The 15,251-nt window shown below is 42.6% G+C and overlaps 1 protein-coding gene across 2 annotated transcripts in view; it reads right to left on the bottom strand.

Moving 5' to 3' along the window:
- Window positions 1–15,251, bottom strand: part of ANKS6 (ankyrin repeat and sterile alpha motif domain containing 6) — a 150,070-nt gene that overhangs the window by 38,611 nt on the left and 96,208 nt on the right. For both annotated transcript variants that reach the window (XM_044293485.1, XM_044293486.1), the window contains exons 7-10: window positions 10,818–11,028; window positions 10,006–10,055; window positions 7,987–8,187; window positions 7,119–7,245 (exon numbers count right to left, since the gene is read on the bottom strand). In XM_044293485.1, the coding sequence (XP_044149420.1) occupies window positions 7,119–7,245; window positions 7,987–8,187; window positions 10,006–10,055; window positions 10,818–11,028 (589 nt within the window). The remainder of the gene's footprint in view (window positions 1–7,118; window positions 7,246–7,986; window positions 8,188–10,005; window positions 10,056–10,817; window positions 11,029–15,251) is intronic.

Raw genomic sequence — 15,251 nt, 5'->3', positions numbered from 1 at the left:
CTGTGTGCACTTCTCCCTGTCCCTGCGCTTGGCAGACGCTCCCTCACTCAGCAGACTGGGACAATGCAGAGCCGAAGCAGCGCAGAGCAGGGAAGGGAGATCTGCCGTCTGCTCAGTGTATAAATGAAAGCAACATGTGGTAAGAGGACCCCTTTGAGTTGCAGGAGATTAACCCTTTAGGGGGAGGGCTGTGGTTACTGACACTTTTGGGGGGCTATTGTTACTAGCTAGTGAGGGCAAGCGGGATTAGCCTCAGGGTGAGGGCAGTGGCGGCCATCTTAACTGAATAGTGAAATTGCAGTTTTATGCAGCCTGGTTGCTAAGGGCTGAATCTTATCAAATATGGGGTAAGTCAGTCTAATAGTAACTGATTCTGGAATATCATGTTATTAGTAACTACATATATGAAAATTGAAATTAGGGTCCAAGTGTGACAGTTATCCTTTAAATCCCAGGCCAACTTTTGCAAATCTGACATGTGCCACTTTATGTGGTAATAATTTTGGAACGCATTTACTTATCAAAGTTTTCTCATGACACATTGTACTTCATGACAGTGGTAAATTTTAGTCAATATATTTCACCTTTATTTATAAAATAATCCAAAATTTACCAAAAATTTGAAAACAATTTTCTAAATTTGAATTCCTCTACTTTTTAGACAGATAGTAATCTCTCAAATATATAAAAATGAGTTTGTCTGAGTCTGTCTGGACGTTCTTTATGTGCGACCAAAAGACTGGACCAACCCTCATCAAATTTGGCACACATGTACATCAGGTGTCTGGGAAGGTTTCAGACCGGATCTCAGTTCTCTAGGACTTACCGTTCCTGAGATATTCCCCCAAAATTATCTTCATTAGCTAATAGAAGCCTGCAAGCTTTTCACTTAAATCTGAACTGCCATTTACACGGTCACATGTCCTTTATTAGCCAATAGAAGCTCGCAGGTCCTACTCCAGGTTGCCATAACAACCGATCACAGGTTTTAGCAGTTCGCAAGTCCTTAAATATTCAGTCATATGACGGCACAACTACACTGCTACATGCATGGAGGGCAGGGGCCACTATTAAAGGGCTTCTATCACTTGCTTTGCACACATTTAGTTTTCAGACACTAGCGATCCGCTAGTGTCTGATGTACAATACAAGCTAAGTATTATATTCTTCTGTTCGGCCGTTTGGTTTAAAAAAGCACTTTTATATTTATGCAAATGAGCCTCTAGGTGCTATGCGGGCGTCTTTTCAGCACCTAGAGGCTCCGTCTACCTTCATAAACTGCCGCCCAGCTCGTCGCTCCAGCACGCCCATCTCCTAGTGAATTCGATCCTCCCCCTGCTTCTGGCGTCTGAAATCTCGCGCCTGCGCCGTTCGTCTCTGCATTCGGCGGCATTCGGTGCAGGCGCAGTCAATGTCTGACCGCTCCCTGCTCAGACATTTCCACTGCGCATGCGCTGAATGCCGCCGAATGCAGAGACGAATGGCGCAGGCGCGAGATTTCAGACGCCAGAAGCAGTGGGAGGATTCACTAGGAGATGGGCATGCTGGAGCGACAGTTTATGAAGGTAGACGGAGCCTCTAGGTGCTGAAAAGACGCCCGCATAGCACCTAGAGGCTCATTTGCATAAACATAAAAGTGCTTTTTTAAACCAAACGGCCGAACAGAAGAATATAATACTTAGCATGTATTGTACATCAGACAGTAGCGGATCGCTAGTGTCTGAAAACTAAATGTGTGCAAAGCAAGTGGTAGAAACCCTTTAAACGGACGGGCACTGTGGAGTTCACTGTTAAAGGGGAGGGCACTGTGGAGGTCGCGGTTAAAGGGGAGGGCACTGTGGAGGTCGCGGTTAAAGGGGTGGGCACTGTGGAGGTCACGGTTAAAGGGGTGGGCACTGTGGAGGTCACGGTTAAAGGGGCGGGCACTGTGGAGGTCATTGTTAAAGGGGCGGGCACTGTGGAGGTCATTGTTAAAGGGGCGGGCACGGTGGAGGTCATTTTTAAAGGGGCGGGCACTGTTATGGGGGAAACTGTTGAGGTCTTTTTACAACACACGGAAACATAAAATGAAATAGATGAAATATACCTGTGTGAAGCTGGGTCCTTCTGCTACCTCATAAAATAATAGTTATCAACCAACATTCCCCATATGTCTGCTTTATGTTGGCACAATTTTGAAAATGTCATTTTATTTTTTAGGCCGTTTTTCAAATTTTCCACAAAATTTCCAAACCCAATTTTTTATGCATCAATTCAGTTATAAAGTGATTTTGAGGGGCTTACGTAATGGAAACCACCCATAAATTACCCCATTTTGGAAATTTCACCCCTCAAAATACTCAAAACTGATGTTACAAACTTTATTAACCCTTGAGCTGTTTCACAAGAATTGGAAGGAAAATGGAGGCTGAATTTTAAAATTTAATTTTTTTCTTGCAACACAGCAAGGGTTAACAGCAAAATAAACCTCAAAATACATTACTCTGATTCTGTAGTTTACAGAAATACCCCATATGTGGTGGTAAACTAATTTATGGGTACATGGCAGCGGCCAGAAGGAAAGGAGCGCCATATGGATTTTGAAGGCTGATTTTTCCAGAATGGTTTCCTGTGTCCCCCCATGGAAATGGGCAAGAAATCTTGTTTTTGAAAGCCATATTTAGGTAGAGTCTCATTTTTTGTGGGATGAGACAACAGTTTGATTGGTACCATTTTGGGATAAATACGCCTTTTTGATCACTTTTTTAAACTTTATTTTGGTAAAAAAAGACGCTTTTACGTGAAACTTTTAGTTGTTTTTTTTTTATTTGTTTTGTTATTTTTTTATTTAAATTTTTTATTTGTAAAACCAGTGTAATACACTTTCAGCCTGCTTCCTGTGAGATCCAGGGGGCTGGGTCTTACAGGCTGAAAGGGAAGGCAGCATGATGCCTTCCCAGCCATCGGGGACCAGATGGACACCGGCACCAGTGAGGATACCACACATGCTGACGTCAGCGCTGACCGCAGCAGTGCAAGGGTTAATGCACCAGCATCAGTATTTTCACTATATGCTTCCCAAAAACAATAATTTACTTGCCTGCACAAACGACAGTTCTACTCGAACAAGCGTTTTGCTCATTCATCGGGTGATCGGCGGCACCTTTAGATGGACAGATTGTCAGGAAAGAGCATTTGCAGGAACATTCTTCCCCAGTAATCTGCCAGACTATCAGGATGTGTAAACCTGCCATTAGTGTTTGTTCTATGATTCTACTTTTTTTTTTATTCTACACCTTCGTGAAAAAAAATAAAAAATTGAGCATGGTGATATGGCAAATTAAAATAACATTAACAAAAATTCTTGAAATATACACTCATTGAAAAACTAAAAATAAATAATGCACCAAGAAGGACTTGCAGGAATTTAATGGAACTTTCTATGTGCAAATGTAATGATATATGTAAGTAATTACAATATTTGAGTGAAAGCACACATTTACTGGGGAAAACAATGGAAAGGAGGCTCTACAGCCCTGTTGGGCCGCCTCTAGCCTGGATACAAGATTAGATACAGTTGCGCATGGAGGCATACAGGTTCCATATGGTATTTTGTGGCACACTTGCCCAAAGACGTTGCAGCTGGGCCTTTAGGCCCCTCACACTGTTAGGCCTCTTGTACACATACATTTTTTTTTCCCGTTTACGTTCCGGGTTTTTTTTGCGTTCCGTATACAGACCATATACGGAACCATTCATTTCAATGGATCCACAACAACAAAAAAATGGAAGGTACTCCGTAAGCCTTCCGTTTCCGTATTTCCATTTTTCCGTTCCATTCAAAGATAGAACATGTCCAATTATTGTCCGCATAACGGACAAGGATAGTACTGTTTTATCAGGGGCTAGCTGTTCAGTTACGCAAAAAACGGAATGCACACGGACGTCATCCACATTTTTTGCGGATCAATTTTTTGCGGACCACAAAATACTGAAAAAGCCATACGGTCGTGTGCAAGAGGCCTTAGGTTGCTGAAGCTAGCATCCCAGCTGCTTCCATAAACACTCAACTGGCAATAAAACTGGTAGGCCAAGAAAATGTTGCCATCTAGAGGAAACATTCCTTGGAAACTTGCTGTGCGTGGGCAAGCATTATCCTGATGAAAAATGCCAGCAGAAAACCCTGCCATGAGGGGCAGCACAATGGGCCGCAGGATATCCTGCACATATAACTGAGCCGTTTGTATTTATTTTATCCCTTGTACTAGGGGTGACCGACTGTTGTATGAGATGGCTCTCCAGACCATCATACCAGTAGTTGGGGCAGTGAGTTGCTCCACAGCATAGGCAGGAACTAAGCACACACCATAAGGCCTCCATACTAGAACCTGGCCGTTGTGGTATCCCAAACAGAACATGGATTTAGTCAAGGTTTCTTGTTTAGGACATTACTGCAAATGACAGCAGGCATAGCATATTGCACTTAATGGGCACTGTTACACCAAATTTCCTTCTGCTAAGTACCTGTAAGTGGTCCTGTTCAGAGACAGGGGATGTAACGAAGGTGCCACCTGTGTATGGTTGGCGAATAATCAAACTGTAGAACAGGGGTAGGCAACCTCCAGCTGTTGCGAAGCTCCCAACATGCATACTTACTCTTCTCCGAACTCCCATAGAAATGAATGAAGCATGCTGGGAATTGTAGTTTCACAGTAGTTGGCGTGCCGAAGGTTGCTGATCCCTGCTGTAGAAGCTGCTAGAGCTTGTAGATGGATCAAACAATCCTCACTACTGGTAGTCTGTCTGGGTGATCCAGAGCCTGTTCATCAAGTGTGTGCGCCCTCACGTAACTAAGGCTCCAGACACATCTAAACAGCTAGAACAGAACGGCATAGATAGAGGGCAATTCATTGAAACAACTATCCTGTTTCTCTCAGTCTAATGATTCGACCCCTCTCAAAGTCTGTCAACTGGGCGAAACATCTTCCAGTACATTGTAACAGCATGTTTCAGCAGTCTATGATCTCTTACCGAAAGGTACATTACCCAAAAGTAGCCTCAGAGGCTATTTATAGGGCAGTGGCTACAGCAATGTTATGCTCTCTTGTGGCAAAACCCAGTGTCTAATCAGACCACACCTGTAATCATTATATCTGCCTTAAGACATAAGTGTTATTTTTTTGTCAATGAGTTATAGGATTTCAACAATAGGTCATTTTCTGACAACTTATTCCCTTAAAGGGGTTATCCAAGTTATTTTTTGTTCTTTCTATGTTCCTAACTAAGCAAATGTCACAGCTTTCCAATTCACTCACTTTATCTCCAGTGACTGGTTTCTCAGATTTCTCAGAGGGTCACATGACCTGTGATGTCAGCTTCTCTTCCTGCTCTGATAAAGGTAGTTTACAAGCCTGTAAACGAGACGTCACTGTGCTGGTCACGCCCCCCAGCTCTGCAGGCAGTGAGGAGACCATGCTGGGCACTGGAGCTGACATACTAGAGAGCATTGTACAAGAAGGCAGGGGGAAGATCCTGTGTGTATTAGCAGTGTCATTATACAAGTGGGACTTGTAGTTCTACACTTACAAGTTGCTGTTGATTCTCCCAGCACTCAGGGCAGCTCTTGTATCCACTCCCTTAGCAGTGTCATTATACAGCTGGGACTTGTAGACTTGGGACCTACACATACAACATGCTGCTGAGTCTCCCAGCAGGCAGACAGGTCACTCAGGGCAGCTCTTGTATTCACTCCCTTAACAGAGCAGGGGGAGGGGCAGAGATTGTTTTTATTGCATGTTAACAAAGGGCCAGAAAAGAACCAGGGAAATGAGAAAATATATATATATTATATTTTTTTGCATAAAACTTGCTTAGCTCGGTTATATATCAGATTTTCAGTGCTATATTATTTTTTTTTTCATAACTCGGACAACCCCTTTAAATGCCATTTTCCCCTGTGAATAAGCTTTTCTTTTCTATAGTACATGCAGGTTTTAAGTTGTAACAGTTTTTTTCTTTTCTCAATTCAAATAATTTTTGTATCTTTATTTCTGTGATACACAAGTTTTATTTTATCTGATTTTTGAATTCGTAATTTCTTTTGACAATTAAGAAAAGTGTAATAAATATTGCTATTTTGTTAGCACAAAATGCCATTTCAATCCAGTTTTTGGTTTGTCCCTTTTTCTCGTCACTGATATTTTCATATTAAAAAATGTATAGTTTTGTAAGGGCTCCAAGGCAGCGCTATTAATATGGACATGAAAGTTCAGCAATATTATGTGTGAAACTAGCCTTAGAATAACTCGACACTAAAGAACTTTTTTTTTTACTCTATAATAGATTCACCACCCATTCACATCAAGAATTATACACACAAAAAAGAATGATAAGTGATGCAATTTTACCATGAGTTTAAGGGGGGGGGGGGGGGGGGGGACCAACTACAACAAAAGCAAAAGAATCTGCCCCTCTGCCCAAAGTGTGAAGCTCACCATGTCAACATTTTTTTATCACCTTTAGGCCTCTTTCACACTACAGTTTTTTGCGTTCCGTATACGGTCCGTTTTTTGCGTTCCGTATACGGTCCGTATACGGAACCATTCATTTCAATGGTTCCGCAAAAAAACGGAATGTGTTCCGTATGCATTCCGTTTCCGTATTTCCGTTTTTCCGTTCCGTTGAAAAGATAGAACATGTCCTATATTTGGCCGCAAATCACAGTCCGTGGCTCCATTCAAGTCAATGGGTCCGCAAAAAAAACGGAACACATACGGAAATGCATCCGTATGTCTTCCGTTTCCGTTCCGTTTTTTGCGGAACCATCTATTGAAAATGTTATGCCCAGCCCAATTTTTTATATGTAATTACTGTATACTGTATTTGCCATACGGAAAAACGGAACGGAACAACGGAACGGAAACGGAACCACAACGGAAGCAAAAAACGGAACAACGGATCCGTGAAAAACGGAACGCAAAACACTGAATTCAACATACTGTAGTGTGAAAGAGGCCTTATTATGCAGACATTACAGCCCCAACTTAAAGCTTAAAAGTGCATTATACACAAACTTCTTATGCCAGTGCAAATTGGCTGTCTACATGACTGGCCACACTGTTTGTACATTTCCCCCTTACCTGTAATACTGTTGGCTCCACCAGACGAATGTGGTGAATGGTTAAAATTGCCTGAATTTGAAGGTGAAGCAGGGCTTCTTGGCAAAGAAGGAAATTTGACTGTTCTTGGAGCTCTGCTGACTGACGTCTGACCATAAAACAGAATCTTGTAAATATTACAAAACAATTGACAGATAATAGTAAATCCTAACAACAAATCATGAAACAGATATTTAAAAACAGACTTAGTCTAATTGTTAGGGCTCTTTCACACGAGTGGATGCCGTGCGTGGAATCCGCTGCGTGAAAGAGAGCCGAGCCCCGCTCTGGACAGCAGAGACACGGAGCATTAACATGATTTATATTGCTCTGTGCCTCTGGGTGATCTTTTTACTACAAAATCACAGTGAGATAACGTTGTCACCATGACCTTGTGGTAAAAAGAACACAGAGAGGCACAGAGCATTATCAATCATGTTAATGCTCCGTGTCTCTACTGTCCAGAGCGGGACTTGTCTCTCTTTCACGCAGCGGATTACCCGCACGGCATCCACTCGTGTGAAACAGCCCTTAGCGTTCATCTTGGATGACTCACTTTTTCCTACAAAGCTGATTTAGGACAAGGTAGGAAGAACTGCTCACTATGCTGCAACCTCATATGTTTCAATGGAATGGGTATGGTTATTGGTAATGTTCCCTCTACCTTTGTAGCTAGTTAGGTAATTCGGCACTATATACGGCTCCCTATTAACAAAGGTAGAAATTTACATGAAAGGAAACTTTACTGTATCAGGGTAGTCTCTGAGCTACATGTCGGCACTGCAGCACAGCTTTGAGGAGCAGCGATTATTACTGCAGTATTTTTTCCTACAACTACCTTTAAACTTACAATATCAGAATTTCCACTGCTGTTAAAACTGGGTTTTGAGAGCCTTGCCATCGAAGCTCGAGTCTGCTCCAGTTTCCCATCCTTAGTGATCCTAGACCGATCCGAATTCCACAGTTCAAAGTTTGATGGAGGCAGGAAGGGAGGTATGACAGCCTTCAGTTTGTCATTGGGGAGTTTAGCAAAAGGAGCACAATTCTTCAGCTTTAAGACAGAAAGAACATTTTCAACTGCAACAAGAACATTTTATGGTTCAACTGATCTGAAATAAAATTATGGAATTGATTGGCTGTTATTGGCAGGACTGGCAGTCCACCTAAACGGAACCTGTCAGCGGCAAAACCCATCCCAAACCGCCAGCAGTACCTTCAAGTAGCCGGCAATGAGTTTTAAATGATTATTTTCTTACTGCATTCTGATGAGGCAAGAGTATAAAAAACTTTCTTTTATCCTCTGTTCGCGCTATTTTCCAGTCAGGCTCGAAGTCAAGGGGGCAGCGGCCTCTTTGCTTCAAGTGAAGGTAACCACGCCCCCTTCCCTGTCCCTTCTCCTGTGACTGACAGTCGACTGTTCGGCAAAGCCAGCCGGCTGTCGGGCATAAGCGCTGTCAGTCACAGCGAAGGGGCAGGGAAGGGGGCATGGTTACTGTGACTTGAAGAAAAGAGGCCGCTGCGGGCGGTTTGGGATGGGTTTTGCCGCTGATAGGTTCCCTTTAAAGAGGACCTGTCACCAAAAAATGCAATGCAATCTGTAGGCAACATGTTATAGAGCAGGAGAAGCTGAGCGGACTGATATATAGTTCTGTGGGAAAAGATTTAGTAAAATTCAGTAATTTTTACACTTACATCTGCAGCTCTGTGAAGCGCTATCGGCACAGGGAAGGAGGGGTTATCAGTGACTGACAGCTATCTCTTATACACACTAATACACACACAGTGCCATCAATCACTGATAACTTCTCCCCCTGTACCAATAGCTGTTCACAGGAGGTAGAAAAAGTAGAGATATAAATGTATAAATTGTATCAATCTACTCTGCTGCTCCTGCTCTATAACATCCTGCTTTCAGATTGCATTGAATTTTTTGGTGACAGTTTCTGCTTATTGAGTGTTAAAATCTCAGTCGAAGTTTGTTCGACAGATGTCAGGAGTAAGTGAGGACGAATTAGCCACAATGAATTTCCAATCCTTTGTGATCAAGAGAAATAAGCTGCCATCAGAGGTGTATAGCCGTAGTTTAGCAGTAGAGATCTAATGCACGTTCAGCTGAACCAAGTGAGCATGTGTATGGAGAGCTGTCAGCCAAGTAAGTATGTTCATGGTGTATGGCCAAATTTAGATTATTAGCAATGATGATCATGATAATTCCATACTAGTTTTCACAAACTAAATTATACCATTAAAGGGGTGTTCCCATCACATACATGGGGGGCATATCGCTAGGATATGTCCCCATTATCTGATAGGTGCCACCCTCTGGGAGCGGCACCTACATCGAGAACAGAGCGGGGAAATAAATGGAGGGAGCATTGCACATGCACAGCCACCAATCATTCATTTCAATGGGGCCACCGAAAATAGCAGAGCGCTGGCTCGGCTATTTCCGTCTGCCCCATAGAAATGAATGGGAGCAGGGGCCGCGTGTGCGTAGTGCGCTCCCATTCACTTATATGGGAGCAGCGCTTGGTGGTGGACGGATAGCGATATGCCCCCATTGTATGTGATGAGAATACCCCATTAATAAATTTGCATCACAGAACCCAAATTCTCCTCTGCTACTCTACAGAACCATCAGCAGTATACGGCTTATTGCGCACAGGTCACAAGCTAGCATAAAGCAGTCCCTGTCAGCTGAGGAGAACATCTACATGATTGAACTCCCTGTGCCAACTTTTTGCTTGCACTTGTAAATTGACTTCTCTAATAATACATAAGTATAAGCTAATGACAGCTTATGGAATTTATTCTTGCCAATGTTCACCAAAGAGGTCTATCTAGAATAACCTTCTAAGACACAGCTTACCATAGTAGTCAGTAGTAAATCATCATGCTCAGTTTTTGTGCTGCCCAGTCCTAGAATAAAAAAAGAGATAATGGAGTTACGGAGAATTAATCTTTATTTTATTAAGGTCAAGATTTACCTATGATGCATGAGCACCTCAAAATGGTAATTTTATAGGTCCCAGCCTGTAACAATATCTGTTTAAAGTCTCCTAAAAGTAGCAGAGCTTTCAGGGAAACACAAGTACAGAGGCAATTTTATGGCGCACAATCATAACCAAAAGCAAAGTGCCGAAACATGGAGAACCCGAAATGGAAAACAGGGAATAGGTCACCGGGTCAAGGGCATTGGAAAGTGAAGTAAGCTACCTGAATGGCTATGCTGACAGGTTGGGAAAGTTTCACAAAGGTGACCAGATGGACCAAAACTCCTCATACTTACCATATATACAATATTTTTCTGGTAAACTAGTATTTGTTCTGCTGTTATCAGTGAGATTAGTTTTGTGTGGAATGGGGAATCTGGTCAATGTCTTAAGACATCTCAGGGGTTTCAGGAAAGTTAAGATTCGTAACTGTCCATAATCTATGCAGTTTGGGACTCGTCTACCATGTATGGGTCATATCTCCTTGCCTTAAGAGACCCTAAAACTGATGGGAGGTACACATGGATAAGAGTTTTCAAGCATCAGTGTGCTTAAAGACCTCTTCTAGTTCTTTTTCCAAATGTAAGCATGTGACCTATAATGTAGATGTCTTATAATGCTTCATATCTCTGGATGCAAGAAAAATTGCCTTGAGCTGAGGTGGGGGTTTATGTTTGTGTCTTCTCACCACTGTCTTTAGAGGAAGATATCCAGGCTGAAGCCGACTCTGGTCTTCGAGGATTGCTTATATCTGTCTGGGAAGGAGTTCTTATCACAGAGTCAAGAGATGCACTAGCGTTTTCAGTCAAAGGCACAAGACGGTTGGAGGAGAACCCATGTCTCAGTGTCTGGGTCAACTTCAGCTTACGGAAACGATTAGACATCCTGTTCCACCATGACTGAAAAAAAAGGCATCTACATTAAATAGCATTCAACAAAAATTAAATTTATTAAAAACACATACAGGGGGAATTTATAATGATGGTAATTTCTGAAGTCAGTTTTTCTTCAGTCTGAACTGGCTTACTTGTACCAAATTTATCAAATATTTAAACATGACACTTTTATCTAGATATGTTATTCCAGTTTTTGCATGCCACCCCCTAGTAGAGTTAGATTGCGTCTTTTGTGACTTTTTAAAAGTCATAAATATGGAATTAAACTACTTAACATCACTAACCATGTGACTTTTTGAATAGTGCTGAGCGAATCGGGTTTGGATTGCTCTATCCGAACACGATTAATCCGAAGCTGAACTCTGCTTACTTAATGAGATTTTGAAACAGTAATTTATATTACTTATATGCACATAACCAAAAACTAACTCCATAGACGCAAGGCTGTCTATTTTCAGGGCCTAAGAGGAGCCCATACATTTTAACGCGCTACGGAGGAGATATTGTAAACAGCGTTTTCAAAACAAATCGGGTTCGGATAGAGCAATTCGAACCTGATTCGCTCAAGCTTATTTTTGAAGCCAGAATTCTGCAGTGCAGAGAGTGATAAGTTCCCCCCATAGTCAAAACTAAAACATAAAATTGAACAAGAAGATCAAAACATGTAAAATGATCCAATTACATTATAATATATGAATTAATGATTCACACTAGATTACATCAACACTGAGCATAACATTAATAGGTTAAATGAAATGTGTCACCAAAATATTGTCTGCCAGTTAAAACCAGATAGAAACACATCTCCTTTTTTCTACTCTGTTTTTATTTTCTGATTGCAATTTTATTTTATTTCCTGAACATGACTATGGGGGCTGCCATCTTACCTGAGCTGTCCTTAACAGAATTTAGAAAGAATTAACAAAATTGCTTTACAGCAGCCACATGGGCCATAGACACAATGGTCAGGAGGGGACCTCATTGACTGTGCAGATATTGTACAAGGAAAGAATAGAAATGCTGTGACAATCATCTATTGTGAATGGTGGATTTTGTCTTATCTGTAGATTAGAATGACAGATAAGCAGATAACTGCAGTAAAATTAAGTCTACTTTCAGACTCGCGTTTTGGCTTTCCAATTGTGATATCCGTTCAGGGCTCTGACAAGCGGTCCAAAAGGATCCACTCAGAATGCATCAGTTTGCATCAGTTTAGTCTCCATTCCGCTTTGGTATCCATCTGATGAAACTGAGCCAAACGGATTCATCCTGGCACACAATCTAAGTCAATGGGGACGGATCCATTTTCACTGACACAATCTGGCACAAAATGGATCCGTCCTCCATTGACTTTCAATGGTGTTCAAGACGGATCCCTCTTGGCTATGTTAAAGATAATACAAACGGATCCATTCTGAACGGATGCAGACAGTTGTAGTATCAGAACGGATCCATCCATGACGGATCCGCACAAAACGTGAGTGTGAAAGTAGCCTAACCCGTACACACCAAGTAGTGGTGCCTATTATTAGGCTTAGGCTACTTTCACACTTGCGTTCGTCGGTCCGCTCGTGAGCTCCGTTTGAAGGAGCTCACGAGCGGACCCGAACGCCTCCGTCCAGCCCTGATGCAGTCTGAATGGAGCGGATCCGCTCAGACTGCATCAGTCTGGCGGCGTTCAGCCTCCGCTCCGCTCACCTCCGCACGGCCAGGCGGACAGCTGAACGCTGCTTGCAGCGTTCAGCTGTCCGCCTGGTCGTGCGGAGGCGAGCGGATCCGTTCAGACTTACAATGTAAGTCAATGGGAACGGATCCGCTTGAAGATGACACCATATGGCTCAATCTTCAAGCGGATCCGTCCCCCATTGACTTTACATTGAAAGTCTGAACGGATCCGCTCAGGCTACTTTCACACTTAGAAATTTTTCTAAGTTATTAATGCAGACGGATCCGTACTGAACGGAGCCTCCGTCTGCATTAATATGATCGGATCCGTTCAGAACGGATCCGATCAAGCGCAAGTGTGAAAGTAGCCTTAGTGGCCAGCGTGAAAACTTCAGGATTTTATTGTTTTTGTTTAAATATAGATATTGACTTTCGGGGCTCCATTTAGGATATAGGTGCGGGTTCCAGTGGTAGGACCCGCATACATCAGACAAGGAATATCCTAGCGATATGCCCTATTGTCTAATACGAGATACAGTCAGGTCCATAAATATTGGGACATCAACACAATTCTAAAATTTTTTGCTCTATACACCACCACAATGGATTTGAAATGAAACCAAGCCTGGAACTCATAGACCTCACCAGACGCTGGGTTTCATCCCTGGTGATGCTCTGCCAGGCCTCTACTGCAACTGCCTTCAGTTCCTGCTTGTTCTTGGGGCATTTTCCCTTCAGTTTTGTCTTCAGCAAGTGAAATGAAGGCTCAATCGGATTCAGGTCAGGTGATTGACTTGGCCATTACATAACATTCCACTTCTTTCCCTTACAAAAACTCGTTGGTTGCTTTTGCAGTATACTTTGGGTCATTGTCCAGCTGCACTGTGAAGCGCCATCCAACGAGTTCTGAAGCATTTGGCTGAATATGAGCCGATAATATTGCCCGAAACACTTCCGAATTCATCCTGCTGCTTTTGTCAGCAGTCACATCATCAATAAATACAAGAGAACCAGTTCCATTGGCAGCCATACGTGCCCACGCCATGATACTACCATCACCATGCTTCACTGATGAGGTGGTATGCTTAGGATCATGAGCAGTTCCTTTCCCTCTCCATACTCTTCTCTTCCCATCACTCTGGTACAAGTTGATCTTGGTCTTGTGGTGAACCCTATTGCATTCACTCTGGTGAAGTCTTCTCTTGATTGTTGACTTTGACACACATACACCTACCTCCTGAAGAGTGTTCTTGATTTGGCCAACTGTTGTGAAAGGTGTTTTCTTCACCAGGGAAAGATTTCTCCGGTCACCCACAACAGTTGTTTTCCGTGGTCTTCCGACGCTTTTGGTGTTGCTGAGCTCACTGGCGCGTTTTTTTAAGAATGTTCCAAACAGTTGTTTTGGCCACGCTTAGGCCCCTTTCACACAAGCGAGTTTTCCGCGCGGGTGCAATGGGTGACGTGAACGCATAGCACCCGCACTGAATCCTGACCTATTCATTTCAATGGGTCTGTGTACATGAGCTTTGTTTTTCACGCATCAGTTCTGCGTTGCGTGAAAATCGCAGCATGTTCTATAATCTGCGTTTTTCACACTGCCCTGGCTCCATAGAAGTGAATGGGGCTGCGTGAAAAACGCATTGCATCCGCAAGCAAGTGCGGGTGCGATGCGTTTTTCATTGATGGCTGCTAAGAGATGTTGTTTGTAAACCTTCAGTTTTTTATCACGCGCGTGAAAAACGCATCAAAATGCATTGCACCCGCGCGGAAAAAACTGAACGCAATCACAGACAAAACTGACTGAACTTGCTTGCAAAAAAGTGCAAGTTTCACTGAACGCACCCTGAACGCATCCGGACCTAATCAGTCACGCTCGTATGAAAGAGGCCTTAATGTTTTTGTTCTATGATGGGTTTGTTTTGTTTTTTCAGCCTAATGATGGCTTGCTTCATTGATAGTGACTGCTCTTTGGATCTCACGTTGAGAGTTGACAGCAACAGATTAAGAATGCAAATAGCACACTTGAAATGAACTCTGGACCTTTTATCTGCTCATTGTAATTGGGATAATGAGGGAATAACACACACCTGGCCATGGAACAGCTGAGAAGCCAATTGTCCCATTACTTTTGGTCCCTTAACAAGTGGGAGGCACATATGCAAACTGCTGTAATTCGTACACCGTTCACCTGATTTGGATGTAAATACCCTCAAATTAAAGCTGACAGTCTGCAGTTAAAGCACATCTTGTTTGTTTCATTTCAAATCCATTGTGGTGGTGTATAGAGCCAAAAATGTTAGAATTGTGTTGATGTCCCAATATTTATGGACTTGACTGTAACCCCATTTAAAGCTTTGCTGAAATACACAGTCTATAGACTCATCTGTAGTACAACTCATGTAATGCTGGACATAATAGTCCAAGATTCTGGTAACAGATTCCCTATAAGCAAAATGTTTTGGTTTGAAGGCAACTGTGAAACTTCGTATTTCCTACAGTTCTGGCCTCCAACATCTATTTTGGCCATGGAGCATACAGAAATCTAGTACATACAGCACAGT

Source organism: Bufo gargarizans, chromosome 5, assembly GCF_014858855.1.
Source record: "Bufo gargarizans isolate SCDJY-AF-19 chromosome 5, ASM1485885v1, whole genome shotgun sequence".
Lineage (NCBI taxonomy): Eukaryota > Metazoa > Chordata > Amphibia > Anura > Bufonidae > Bufo > Bufo gargarizans.
The sequence above is the reverse complement of the archived record's forward strand: the minus strand, read 5'-3'. Positions and strand labels throughout refer to the sequence as shown.